General features: G+C 43.0%; 1 protein-coding gene across 1 annotated transcript; it reads right to left on the reverse strand.

Annotated features, from left to right (window-relative positions):
* Positions 1 to 1,215: 1,215 nt before the first annotated feature.
* Positions 1,216 to 11,603, reverse strand: fbxl22 (F-box and leucine-rich repeat protein 22). Its single transcript, XM_030424719.1, has 2 exons — positions 10,763 to 11,603; positions 1,216 to 5,076 (listed from the first exon to the last, which is right to left on the reverse strand). Exons 1-2 carry the CDS (start codon positions 11,098 to 11,100, stop codon positions 4,728 to 4,730), a joined length of 687 nt encoding a protein of 228 aa, XP_030280579.1. The 5' UTR covers positions 11,101 to 11,603; the 3' UTR covers positions 1,216 to 4,727.
* Between the last annotated feature and the right edge of the window lie 2,789 nt (positions 11,604 to 14,392).

The following is a 14,392-nucleotide window of genomic DNA, read 5'->3' on the forward strand; positions in this document are numbered from 1 at the left end:
CAAATTATCCTCACAAATGAATTATTAAAATCTAGACTTATTTGCCTTTTGTGAATCATATTAAAATGCAATAAGCGCGTGTCTTCCAATCTTAATGCAAAAAGAAAAGAAAAAAAAGCCTCATCATTAGCACCGTAGTCTCTCGTCTCTCAACATGAAGCCACTTGTTGAGAGCAGAGCAGCTCATTAGAATGATTAAAGGCTGAGCGGAAATATTTTAATGAAATTTGTTATTCTAATGGAGCGAGAGTGATGAATTTAATCAATCCCATTGGAATGAGACTTTCACACCATTTTCTGTCAGGAGTTAAAAAAATCTCGCTGTTCGTTTAGTTCAGATGCGTCTGTCCCAGAGGCAGCAGAGTTGTTGGAGAGGTTGGAAAGTAAACCTGCAGAATCTGAAGCTGAACTACATCTACTAAAGTGCTGTACCCAAATATTACTTTACAGTACTTGTACTGTACTGGAGTTTTTCCATACATTTTAAAGTACTTTGTTATCTCTGCTTTTTCTTATACTATATTTATATATATTTGACAGGGTCAAAAAAATAACAATTTTGGCCACAATATAGCTATAACGTGTGCATGAGTATTTCGTGCGCACGTTACACTTATTTTGTGGCCATGAATTAGTATTTTGTGCATATGTTTAAGCTATATTGTGGCCACAATTTGACCATGTCATGTCTGGGGCTCCGTATTTTAAAGCTACTTCAAAGGTTTCATTTTTGTTGATTCTGGTGCCCCCTGTGGTCAAAAGATGACAATGGTGAATTAAAGTAAAGTTTGTTTAAGTGCCGGATCATACGACCAGACTGAAGAGCAGCCTCGTTCTTCAACTCATTTTCAGGTCAGCTCGAGTTCAGGCGTGTGATTGTAAACTCCTGTTTTGGTGAGGAAAAATAGATGCAAGAATATTTTCTTTCTTGACATTTTGGTTCCTTTGTTACACTAAAAGCTAAGAGAGTAACTTGCATATATCTCCCAGCTGAATCTCCCTTCTTGGGGTACAAAGTGGTGTCATGAGAGGAGCCGAGCCGGGACTGGCTGGTAATCATGCAAACTTCAGTAGACATCTCTGCGTCGCAAAACATAGACAGTCAACAGTATTGTTACTTCACATTTTGCTTTAGTTCATTTTTTTAATGTTTTAAACAAACATTCAGGCTTCTTTAAGTAAAAGATCAGAATACTACAAAAGCCGAGAACAGTCCCGCTTGCAATATTCTTTTATTGCCGTAATCTCGAGGATACGACTTAATCATTTAGTAACAATAACAAAGCTCATTTTACGGAGATAATGAATTGATTTACTTGTGATCTGGAGATAAAGGTCATTAAAAGAAACAAAACAGTAAGCACAGCTGTTTCCAGCTTTCACATTGCTCTTCCACCACTGACTATGCCCCTCCTCGGTGACTTGAACCTGTTCGGTGGGTTGTAAAGTATTATGTAAGGCATATCAGCCAAACAAGTGGAAGTAATATCAAAAAATGTCATGTCATCAATGGTAGAGTTACACAATAGAACATGAAAAGTAGAGAACCAGTATTGTGACATCCTGCAGTCTTTCAGCTTAAAAACACTCCACAGGCGGTTCGAACAAGTCTGTCATGTCTTTTGAAGTAGGTCGTAAAGATACAATCTCTCATCCAGTTTCTTCAGCCAGAAATGTTTTGGCACGATATGTTACTGAAGCATTTGTAATCATGAAGCCTTTCGCAGACTGTTCTCATAAAGCAGCGGCGTAATGGTAAAGTGTGGTCTGTTTGAAGACGTAGTTAGCCCCAACTCCTGAACCCAGTGTGTTTCACCTCATCCAGTGTCTGAGATCCGCCACAGGCAGTGGTGGTGACACACGCATGTGGGTGTCCACATTTGATCTTGGATGACTTGTATCGCACCAGATTATTCATTAAATGTCCACAAAACCAGGAGTCTGGGGACAGAAAAAGAAAAGCGACCGACATTTGCATTTCGTGGAAGGTTGGAGATCTGATTAGCAGGAACTGTTAGGTTTTTGCACAATAATTTAAATATCAAATCGCACTCACAGGGAACGGTTGTTCAGCTCACAGTGCGACTCTCTCCCACAGTATAATAGCGCCGTATTCGACGAAGTAGGTGGCCTCTGAAACTTTATTCACAGTTCAGATGAGGAGTCCCACAATGTCACATCAGTGCTGGTGAGGTAACAAAAAAACCGATGCAGCTGCCGGTTTGTGGAGCAAAAAGCAGTGCTTTTAAGGACACACATCTGGGCAACAGGTCTTTCAAGAACGTTCTCTTTTGAAATCATACGCCCTTAGAAAAACAAAGACGAAAAAAAAAAATCCTGCCTCTGATGGAAAAAGCAGAGGAGCGATGCTTTGATACGGTCGTGTTGATACATGAAGCTCAGTCCTGTTATTGTGTCGGAGTGCTGCATGCAGGCGGATGTGCCTCAGAAGTGTCCCCACCTGGAACTCATAACCCTTCAAAGTCTGTCCTGGCATAGACTTTGCTATGAAGTCATATTTCTTTATGGTAAATAATATACCATTTGTTCTCCAGTCTCTAAACAGTCGAGCCTCTGTCTCTCCGTTCAGTCATAGAGTTGTATTTATCAAGTTGGTTTGGGGCTCTCTTGGCTGGAAAACAACATGTTTTTATCTTTACTAACACGGGACATGCTTTACTGTCCTCTCGTGCGCATCTGCAGTTATCATGAGGAGAAAACTGTACGCAGCATGACAGAAATGCCTTCGGACTCTTGTCAAGTCATTGCATATTTTTTCGTCTCACTTAAAAGATACAGTTACTCTTGAGCACGCGCTTGATGCTTGTTTAATGACATAAAAGCCTGAGGAAATTTTTCGCAATCAATCCCGTTGCCCAAACCACACAGACCACATTTCTCAGCTCATTGTATTTCATTTAACCGAGAACCCGACCTGCGTTAGAGGTTAGGGAGCGCCAACAAATACACATCAAACACAAATTCTGTTCATGTTTCTTCCATTACAGATTACAAATGAGATCAATGGGCATTGACACACCGTCTACACAGATATACTCTATTGTTTCCTGAACGCGATTTGGCCCAAAACATTTTCCATGACGATGAAAGACAATAACCAGAGTTAAAATGATATATGATAATAATGATAATCACAGCACCACTTCAAGATGCTACTTGACATTATAGAAGATCATAATATAAATGCGGATAGTTGCAGAAGATCTCTTTAAGTTGTCATTGTTGTTTAGCTCCTCGCTTTTATGATTCAGATTCACAGCCAGAAAACCTCACAACGTATTTGATGAAGAAGTACAAACATACAAACCCACAGTCAATAGAAAAGACACACAGTATTGTGGCCTTTCAAAGGAAAGCTGGAAAATAAATATAAATATTTGAATAGCGCCGTTCCTGGCAGGATTGATAAAAGCTTTTTCTTCCTTCAGTTGACCTTGTGTGAATATATACGGTCACTCTTCAGAGCTGCAGTCACAGGATGGGGGAGCAGCCTCGAGAACATTTGTCACATGGCATTTACAAACACACACACACACACACACTCCCCTAATCAACCTACTTTCGTATGTCTCGGTCTTATATAACGTGATTCCTGCTCAGGCACACTTTGCCCTCAGAGATCGCTTCCTCTGAGGTCTGACGTGTCTTTCCGCAACGAAGACAGAGCGCAACCACGCGCCTCTCGCTCTTATATATTGCACAGGTGTGTCTTCCTGTGTGTGATATGTTATTCAAACCGTATTATCATATCATTATATAACCTTTTTACCTTTAATATGACAGCTAAAATCATTTCGATGATACGGTGTCTTGTAATTGGGTGAATGGTGTCTGTGTCTGATCCGACGTATCACATGTTTCTGCACTATGTGAGGGATCACATAGCACCGGAACACATAATATTGTTGTTATGACGTAATGAGTTGTGTTTGTAGTTAGCACCGACATTACGTCTGACAAAAAGTTACAGAGCTGGGATTTGTATTTATGACAGTGGTGTCGCACTCAGAAATGGCAGAAAAAATGCCAGTTGGCAGAAAAAATGCCAATTTCTACTTAAAGTTGCTTTAAAGGAACAGTTTGACATTTTGGAAAATATGCTTATTCACTTTCTTGTCAAGTGTAAGATGAGAAGATCAACACTCACATTCACATCTTAAATGGTCAACATTTTGCCGTCCAAAAACCGTGGAAAAAATGAAAATGTGCACAAAATTTTCCAAACTATAACTCGGCCAAGAACTTATAATCATATAACGCCCCGTAAAATGGCATTTTTTTTTTCTTTTCAGTTTGTGTATGAATAAAACAAACTAGGCAGATTTTGTTATCTTCAGAAACAAGCTAGCTGTTTCCCCATGTTTGCAGTCTTTGTGCTATGCTAAGCTAAATTCGTCTCATCTAACTCTCTGCAAGAAAATGACCTCTTTTTTAAGAATGGAATTATATAATTGCAAGATTGAATGTATGTTGCGATTAAGACTTTGTTAAGGCCACATGTGTAAGACTCGGTTGGGTTTCAGATAAGATAGAAAAGAGACGGCTCGAAGGCAAGGTAGCAAAAAGCAAGGAATATTTCAATTCAACATGTGCTGTATAAAAATGTATACAATATAAAAAACACTTCAAATCAAAAACATCACAGTCAGTAAGTCTGAAAGTCACAGGACATGCTCCTCCTTGTGCTCCATGTGGGATCGGTTCCATCAGGAGAACAGCAGGAGCTTCTGCAGTGTCCTCCTGAGTGGCACCTTCTCCTCAGGCCTGCTGTCTGGGATCAGATCCGCGCTCCGCTCTGAGCTCAGCTGGACGCCGGGCCTCTTCTCCCTGACAGCCTGCAGTCCCGCCTGAGTGATGTTCCTGCAGAAGTCCACCTTTACCTCCTCCAGACTGCCCCCGTGGGCCGCCACACCCTCCAGGCTGCGGTCGGTGATGCGGACGCAGTTCTCCAGGTGAAGGCGGCGCAGCTTCCTGCAGCTCTGCAGCACGGAGATCACATCCTGGTCGGTGATGTGTCCACAGCCGGATAAGGTGAGCGAGAGCAGGTTGGGGCACCTGTCGTGCAAACAGCAGTCAGTAACAACATAAAGCAATGACACGTGTTGGTGTGGAAGCAGCACAAAGACCTGTTCCGTATCATCTTTACTCATCACGCCTTAGGACATAATGTACGACAAGGAGGGATTAGTTTGTTTAAAGGAAGGACTAGCCTTATGTAAGCTGTGCTGTTTGGGGTGTGTGCTCATTTTCCAGATTTAAAAAAAACTGCAGGTCTCTTAAATAGAATCAGATAACAGTGGAAGACATATAGATCTGGAGCCTGATTTGAGTTTTACTCGATAAAAGATGCAGACAACACTGCTGAGTGGGAGAAATACGATCTGTTCCACAATAGGGCAGTTTAATACCTCGACCGAGCTATCTTCTCTTCACACACCGTCCCACTGGGCTCATGTGCTTCCGTCCGCTACAAAGCTTTAGTGAATAAATAGAGTGTGGCGCTTTCGCACAGAACAATCACAGGATGTTTGGTGAATTATAGCATTTCTTTGCCGTAATTACCTTCCAAAAAAAAATGAATGTGAATTGTTGCTCTGAAATGCATGTTTCATGGTAATGTTTCCACCCGGCGACGAGGAGCGCACCACTGCCTACTGGCTGGCCGGCAGCACAGAGCTGGCAGACGCACACTCGGATGGCAACGGATCGAGGATGTCATTCACGTTCACTGATGCAGATTACATAAAGACTTACATAATCTTACCACTTTACCACATGTGAGCCAAACATATTCCAGTTGCCTGCAAGTGGTGAGGGTACTGTCCCAGTAACCTCTGAACATGGGGCAGCGCAGTCGATCCACGTGCCCCGGTGCTTTGTTTGCGTGGGGACCAATGTGGGGCTTTATCAGCGGATGTGATTGCACGGTATTGACATTAACAAAATAAAAAGGAGGGGGTGGAGCGCTGGAATGACAAGAGCTCAAAGCCGGTGGTGTTTAGACGCTCAGTAGTCTCTAATGACTGTAGTTAGTGTGTCTCAGCAGAGAGAAGAAACAGCGCATGAGGGACGCGAGGGGAGGTGAACATGACAGCAATAAAAACTTCATCAACCTTCGTTACATAATCGCGGCACCTCCCCTCAGACATTTGTGTGTGTTGTTTTCTCTACCCGAGCATCTAACAGTCTGCGTGCCGCCTTTTCTTAATCTGTCCTCATTAAAAAAAAAATCCTTTCCCTCATTTTAAGAAGCGGGTAATAGCACCTTTTGCCCCCTATTTTTATTGCTTCATTTGTTAGTAGACAATCTTTCACCAGCAAAATTGTTGTCCAGGCTATTCAGGCTTTAAAGGGACAGTCCAACCCGACGTTAAACACGCACATGTTCGTCTCACCTCCAAACCATCACAGTTAAGTGAGTTTAGCTGGTAACTAATCATGGACGAGGTGTGTGAAAAAAAACGGTACATATTTTGAGAGTGTTAACCTTGCGTTTTTACGTTAACTAACTTCATTTTTTTCAATAAACATATCTGGGATTCCTCTGCGTACCGACAGAGGGAGACTCACAGCTTGAGAAAGTATTGATCTATATCGTTTGAGTGTGAGCGCTGCAGAGTTTTTGGAGATTTCAGAAGTAGAGATATCTGCTTTTTGGTACTTGGCTCCTGGTGCCCCAGGCCCCACCTGACCACCTCTGTGACTCACACCAAAGAAGGATAGATTAGCACTACAGGTGAGAGGGCAAACAAAAAAACATGTAATCAGAAACTACCACGCACTGTTAGAAAAACACAAGCTACCGAATGTAGCAGACGTGTCTCATCCGGCCTTGTTTTTTCCTTTTTTTTGAATTGTTTTGCAAGATACTGATGTTTCTTGGCCCCGCAGCGTTTTTTTTTTATTCCACTGATGTTTCTCGTGCCTCTTCTTTTGTGTCGAGCGCAGTTGCGGTTCTTTGGAACATGGAAAAACAAATCGCAGTGAGGCAATTCACATCACAAGAGTAATCTGCTCTGCTGTTTACTGCAACATGAAAGGGACAAACAACAGACATCATCCAATTTGTCTGCAGGCCATACATCATACTGATCTATCATGTCCCAAATCCTATCCATCTATCTACCTATTTATCTATCTATCTATCTGGTATGCCACAGAAACTGACTGCGCCGTTTGCCTCTTTCCATCTCGGTTTGAGACATTAAAACAAACAGCGCTGAGGACAGTCTGGTCTGAGCTGAGCACAAGCAGAACACCGCACCGCGAACCTGTAATCATCCCCCTAATGACCTGTTTGGTTTCCCTAACGGTTATTTTGTCGGGTCAAATTATCCAGTGAACTCCAAAAGGAACCGAGAGGAACCGTTTAACGTTCAGCTGCTTTTCGGCCTCTTTAAGTGGAAGGGGTTTGTTTCAACACAGATTTTTGGAGATCTTTCGCTCGCTAAGTTTAGAAGAAGTGAATGTTTTTTTTTTTTTTTTAAAAAAGGCACCAGCCAGCTAAAAACATTGATTTGTAAAACGAGAGTCTCAATTTCTGTAACTGAAATAGTAACTTGATACAATGCTTGAGAGAAAAGGCACCACTTTTATTCACACGGTGCCTATCAAATGCTGGAATGAAACAGTTTAACCATGAAAGCCTCGTGCCAAAAGCTCTTTGTGCCACCCACAGTGCACCGCGCACATGGCGCGTTGAGCATGTTGTATAATTCTGACGCCGTGATAAGATAACGGCTATAATAGAAATCAGATTACAATGTTCCTGACTGGCTGATTTTAATGCAGTCATGTGGCGTTGGAGGAGCATTACACTGGGAACCGCACTACAAAAGGAGCCCAAAGACGAGCCGTGTTTTATAGTTTTTTTTTTTCCAGGAAGATAAAAAAAAAAAGGGAAGGAAAAAAAAAAAAAAAACAGGGAGAGAGAGACATGAGTTTGGCGTCAGAGTTTGCGTGGAGTGTTATCCAGGAAGAAGGCAGGCAGAGACGGACGCACATGTTCATTCCCTCTGACAGCAACAAAGAGCCAATTGTAGGCTCCACCTGCCTGCGTAAATCTGCGCTCTGCAGCTGACTGGGAGGGTCTGCGGCCAAATCACTCTTTTATCACCCCCACAGCTCCTCGGCGTCCCCTCCCACTCTGTCACGTGCACTTTGCTTTTCTTCCTCCCCGAGACAATTTGGGAGGGTTTATCAGTATGCAGCGAGTGTGCCTGAAGGGCGCTGAGCTACAGGACCCAGACAAAAAGTAGGTGGTTCTTAGTTGTTTTTTGGTTTTTTTTCGACTGATCTCACAGCTCTCATGTCTTGGTGTCTCAAATTTCACAATACAGGAAATCCTCACAGGGTCCTTCACTGAGCCAACAAGCCAGCCCACCCTCTTTCTTCCCCCTCCCCTCGCCGTGGCCAGCTGCGGTGGCCAGGCTCCCTCACATCAACGGTTATTACTGGCTGCCTTGGAGAAATTATCCAGAGACCTCATTACGCCTCTCCAGGCTGATTCCTGCATGCAGCCAGCCACGCACACAAGGCCAAAAGCCAATTTCAATGACCTATCAAATCCAACTGTCACATCATTCAATAAATATAATTTGATATCTGACCACAGTTATGTTACTTAATAGAATCAGTCTTATATCCCGCAGATGTGTCATTTCTCTGTCTCTATAGCCAGCGCCGGATACACCATCTGTTTCTAATGATTTTCCTCCACCGCTGCCTACAGCTAAACATGGCAGTTTCAGTAAGCCATGTGCCTCTCAGTGAAAACAATCGGGCCGATGGGTGTGAATGACCCCGAAAAAACACAGGGAGACACGCGCATTTTGTCAGGTTTGAACGTTCGCGCGCGACACCGAACTGTGAAGCCTCAGGCGACCCGTGAAACATTTTAGCTTCATCTTGTGAAAAGCAGTCGAAGGAATGGAGAAAATGACACCTTAAAATGCAGTGCACTGAAACTACTCATGCTCAGGTTTAATTGAGGACGTGTCAACTCTGTGGTCACGTGTTTTTGTACTTCTTCTTTTACTTTCAACCTTGGGTTTCGGGACCCTGACAACAGGTCACAAGTTTATCCAAGGGGATGAGAGAGAACCAATTAAAGGCTCTACGTCAGTGGTTCCCAACCTTTTTTCCTTGAAGCCCCCCTTGCCTGTGTCCAAGACAAGCCAGGCCCCCCCAACCCGCATACACTAAAAGAATAAAGTGGTTAATTACAAACTTTTATTTGCAAAAATAAACAACAGCTATATTCTCCTCGTTTTACAATGTATATAGATACATTTCTTCCTTTTTGTGTCTTTTTGTGTTTTGTATCACACACAAACACACACACACACGACCAGAATAGGCCTACCAGAGAGCATAATAGGCCTACCTCATAGGGGTGTTGGTAATAAATAGCTTAATGAATTAAAATGTGGACCAAGAAATATGTTTCAATTTGGATTATAGAGAGTTTTGATTGGGTGTGTTACTGGGATTTTATGCAGTCCAGGGTATAATTGGCCATTTTGACTATTTTTGTTTTTACCATAATATTTCTCCTTAAAAACTATTTACCTTGCCTTGTTTGGTGTCATTATTTTCAGCACAACTTCACATGTGTGACTGTACAGTTATTTTTTTATTTTGACACACATCTCTCAACTCTCTCACCGTGTCTTGCCATGTAATTTTGCCTTTTTCCACCAATAGGAACGTGTTTTTTCTCTCGCAAACTTTTCCTGCTTGCCGACACTTTCGTGAGAGAAGTCCGTGTTGGCCGTCTCTTCCTGCACCAAACGCGCACCAAACGTGAAGGTAATGTTAATGAAAAAGCGTGCCGTACATTATTTATCATAAGTCGGGTTTTACTTGGCCTATCAACACAATTTATCACTGATGCTCCGTCTTGCTGCTACGTCATCTTAAATAGGTCACGTGATTTTGACGTACCGGCGCGTCAATCGACCTCAGAGGGTTGCGCAAATGTAACTTTAACCTCACAACCTCAAAGTTGTGAGCCCCCCCCCCCCCCCCCCGTGCCCCCCAGGTTGGGAACCACTGCTCTACGTAACAATTTGAAGCAATTCTCATGTATGAATCCCTTTTTTATAGGCAATATGTGAACGGATTGATACGTGATAAGAAATATGAGACCTCCCCGTCGCTCTCGGTTGTCTGTCTGAGCCTGTAGACAATTTGCTTAAGTTGTTAAATGCCGCTGGATTTCATGGTGAAGGATGCGGGTCAGATTTTCCCAGACAGTCCGAAAAGATGTGACTTTATGCTCGTTCTCGCGTCCCTCTCTCTGCTCCGCTAACAGGGAGCAACAGTAGCTAATGCTAGTCTAGAACTGGAGTCCGCTAACGTAAACAAACTGACTTCCAGTACAACAAACGTTCCACAGAGCCCCTTTAAGAAAAAAAAAAGACGTATTTCTGTCACCCAACATTTTGTTTCTTAGACTTTGTAAAAACTATTTTTTACTATTTTCGAGGACTCCACAAGTGATTCAGATACAACAGGGTAAATTCTGCCGAATCCCTGGCTGAACTGGTCACACGGGTAACTGCAGGTCACAAGTAAACAGTGTTTTGTTTTAGTAACCCTAACCCTAACCCTGTTACCACCACTGTGAAGCACCGCCGCTGTTTTGTCCACCCTCTCCTGGTCTCTTTCAACGCTGACCATAGAAAACAATTCTTTAGTCGGTTTTCAAAACACACGACAACCACACACAAACACTCACATGTGGCAGACATGGGCCAGGAAAGTGCTGACCAGGCTCTCATGTTTACTGCAGATGTCCTTCTGAAACGAGGTCTTCAACCAGTCCTCAATGTTGCACACTTGCAGGACCCTGCTGGAGTACCAGCAAATAGTCAAGTACCGCAACGAGGGTCCCAGAACGAAGTTGTCCCACCTCAGCTGACACGGGGAGCTGAAGTGAAGAAGGTTCCAGAGTCGGGGGTCCAGGAAGACCTCTCGCAGCTGACGACAGGTCAGGGACAAACTCTTGCGGCTGTCCTTGTCCAGGAAGGAGAAAAGGTGGAGGAGACATTCACGGTTGAGCTGGGTGAGATGCATGGTGAGTCTGGAGACTGAAAGAGAGGCCTCGTCCCTGAGGCGGTGATAGGCCTGCTGGTAAGCAGCAACAATGAGCCCGCAGCCCGTATTGTGTGGCCTAGATACATGATGCCTCTTCAGGCACACGCTGGAGGCCTGCACATATAAGGCCGGGGAGTGCAGGCTATTTTGGGAAGACAACTGGCGGCACAGTCAAAGATGGAAGTGTTTGAGCTATACGCTCCCTTTCCATCTGTCATGGCTCTCAACAGGCAGCAAGCGCTGGACTGAGCCAGATGTTTACACTCTCCTGGCCTAGTTCTCAGATACACACTGAGTGACATGAAAGAAGAGAAACACCTCCATTAACTACTGCGGCTCACCAGCCCTGCAGTACGAACTTCCCCTAGTTAAAATGTTCTTTTGTCATTGAGACTTAAGAGTCGCCTTTCACTCAAAAATGTGTTTTGTATTAAAGTTTCTTCTCTTTTGTTTGAGCGTCACTTCACAGAATGATGTACGTGCAGTTTGAAACTGCAGAAGGCTGTTTTTCACATTCATTACTATTTAATGCAGGAGGAGGAGGGGGAGGAGTAGATGTCATATTAAAGGGACAGTTCATCCCAAAACCAACAAAAAAATCCCCTCTTGTTAGTGCATTTTGATTTTTGAGTCACAGTTTCCAGGTTTTAGGAAAATGTCTGCCTTCTCTTGAACATAAAGGAACTAGATGGTACATTTCCAAAAACTCAACAGCAATGTCTCTTGTCCCAGTTACTCCAGATATTCCACAGACCTTGTTGTGAGCAGTTTCAGTTTGTAGGAACTAATTTCTTTCTAACGAACTCCACTCGCTGACTTTTTCACTGCACAACCCTTTCCCATACGCTTACATTGTGAAAGAATACACTGAATATATATATTTTTAGCCTCATAACCCCCGCTAAAATGACTTGTTTCACTGCCAGAGTGGAAAGTATAGAGGAGCTGCACCGTTAAATTGTTTTATTCCCATTAACGTTAGCATGAGGCTAAACTGAAAGTCAGCCACTTGCCTGGCGGACATAATGCAGAAGATCTGGACAGTTTTACACCCACGAAGTCGAGTTTTTTTTGGCTTTTTCATCACCGAAAAGCTTTCACAGAATTGAACAGGCTAGCTTAATTGCCTCACTAAGCTAGTTACAGCCGCAGCTTAACCAAGGTGGATGGCAGTCTCATTGTTTTTGATTTAGGGGTGAACTGTCTCTTTAAGAATCTTTAACTAGAACTTATTTTCGTGTTGGAAAACCCACCCACAACACTAATTATAATTTCTGAGTATTCTCAAAGTGTGACCGTAGGGACCATTAACTCGTTCTTCGAGTGACACTTCAATGTTATGGGGTTTTTTTTTAAAGCTAATGGTGGTGCAACAGATTAAAGGGTCTCTGTGTAACAATTCACATGTAGGATTGTAACGTGACGCGAACAATTAGACCTTCAGTCTCTCTCTCGTCGCCTCAAAAGGCCTGCAGATGATTTGTTGACGCTGTTTAATGCAGCTGGACTGTTGGTTTCTTTGTAATGGGCTTGGATGGGATTTTCCGGGACAGTTCAAAGGATGTGACTTTATGCACGTTCACTGCGTGCATCGCCTCAGTGCCTCTCTCCGCTCTGCTAACAGTTAGAAATGGAATCTGCCAACATAGACTAACCACCGGCTTCCAGCAAGAGTTTCACAGAGCCCCCTTTAAAAAGCACTTATAAGCTGTCCACTTCATGTAACAAGGAGCAAATAAAAGGATCAGCTTCTCGATTATAAGCCACTGAATTAAATAATGACGACATGTTTAAAGGACAATGGAAATTTCCGGTGCTGTGTTCAAGATAATCACCCAAACACTGGCAAACCCTTCACGTGTGTGAAAGTCACAGGCACGCACACAGCATGACGTAGAACTTCACCTAAAGGAACACGGTGAACTGTGACTCATGGTTGGAAATTGCTCAACTGGAGCACAGCAGAGTACATACTGTTATGGCAGAAAGGCAAAATCCCATTATATCTATGTCATCACGACGTACCAGTTTACCAGTCATGTCCTGTTCCAGTTGTTATCACCAGTCTAGGAAGAATGCAGGCCATTGGGAAATGCCACTGTTGGGAGGCTGATTACAGCCTGTACTGTGACTCACCGGGTCATGATGTCCTTAACCAGAGCTTCTGATCTACTAAACACAACGCAATGTGAGCTTATTATTGACAGATGCGATCTAGCCATCAAGAGGAAAAAGGAAAAAGGAGGGGAGGGCCACTTGTGTCATTACTGGAGGGAGAGTAGCGAGCCCACAGCCACCTGTGAGCAGGCGAGGAAGAGCAGCTGTTCCTCATCATACAGGAGTGCTTGTTCCTGCCTGAGCGAGAGGGCTGACTGGCTGGCACGTGTCCCGAGGGGAGCTCTTATGTGTGTGAGTGTGAGAGTGTGTGTGGGCGGAGATGTTCGCCAGGGGGAAGAAAAACAACAAATTAAAAAAAAAGAAAAAAGAGCTTAAAAATAAAAATGTGCACTCTCTCTCCTTGAGGGTCGCACTGGGACGTATCAACGGCTGTTCAAGAGTGTTTGGACAATTGAATGGGGCACATGGACACAATGTAAAGCACCTTTCGCTGTGCGTATGTCCAGCTCACAAAGATTTGTGTTAATTTATCTGGAAATAATGCATGGATCTTGAGTGAGGGACTACAAAAGGGGACTACTGGGCCTTGGCTCTAATGAGTGCTAGCTAGTAGGGAATGAATCTGCCAATAAATGTCCTGACAAATCAACAGTTTGGTCGATATAGCATAAGAAGTCTAAAGCCCAATTATAGATAATTATAATTCACACAATTACATGTGAAACCCATCAAATATTTCACTTTTTTGCTTGAAAAGGACTTAAGATTAGTCGATTATCAAAATAGCTGCAAATTACTTGGTTGAGTGATTCAACGTTTCAGCTCTATGTTAACTTATTGTCCCTTTTACAAACATTGTTAAACGTCACTTTATCATATAATAAACATTTTCTAAGATGCCATTACATGATTCAGCCATAGATCAATTTAAACAAAGTTTTGAATAACAAACTGAATCCACTTGGATTTTGTAAATCTAGGGAGTCAATGTGGCCCGCATGACTTTAGGCTTTTATAATTCTGACTTCAGTTAATTGCATAATAATGGGAGCTTCTTCTAAAAGATTACCGAAAGAACACATTAGCACCTAGTGGATGAACATGGTTTAAAAGCTTTAAACAGTAATGGTAGAAACAAAACAAAAAAACTCTC

The sequence above is a fragment of the Sparus aurata genome, chromosome 8 (genome assembly GCF_900880675.1).
Source record: "Sparus aurata chromosome 8, fSpaAur1.1, whole genome shotgun sequence".
NCBI classification, from domain to species: Eukaryota; Metazoa; Chordata; class Actinopteri; order Spariformes; family Sparidae; genus Sparus; species Sparus aurata.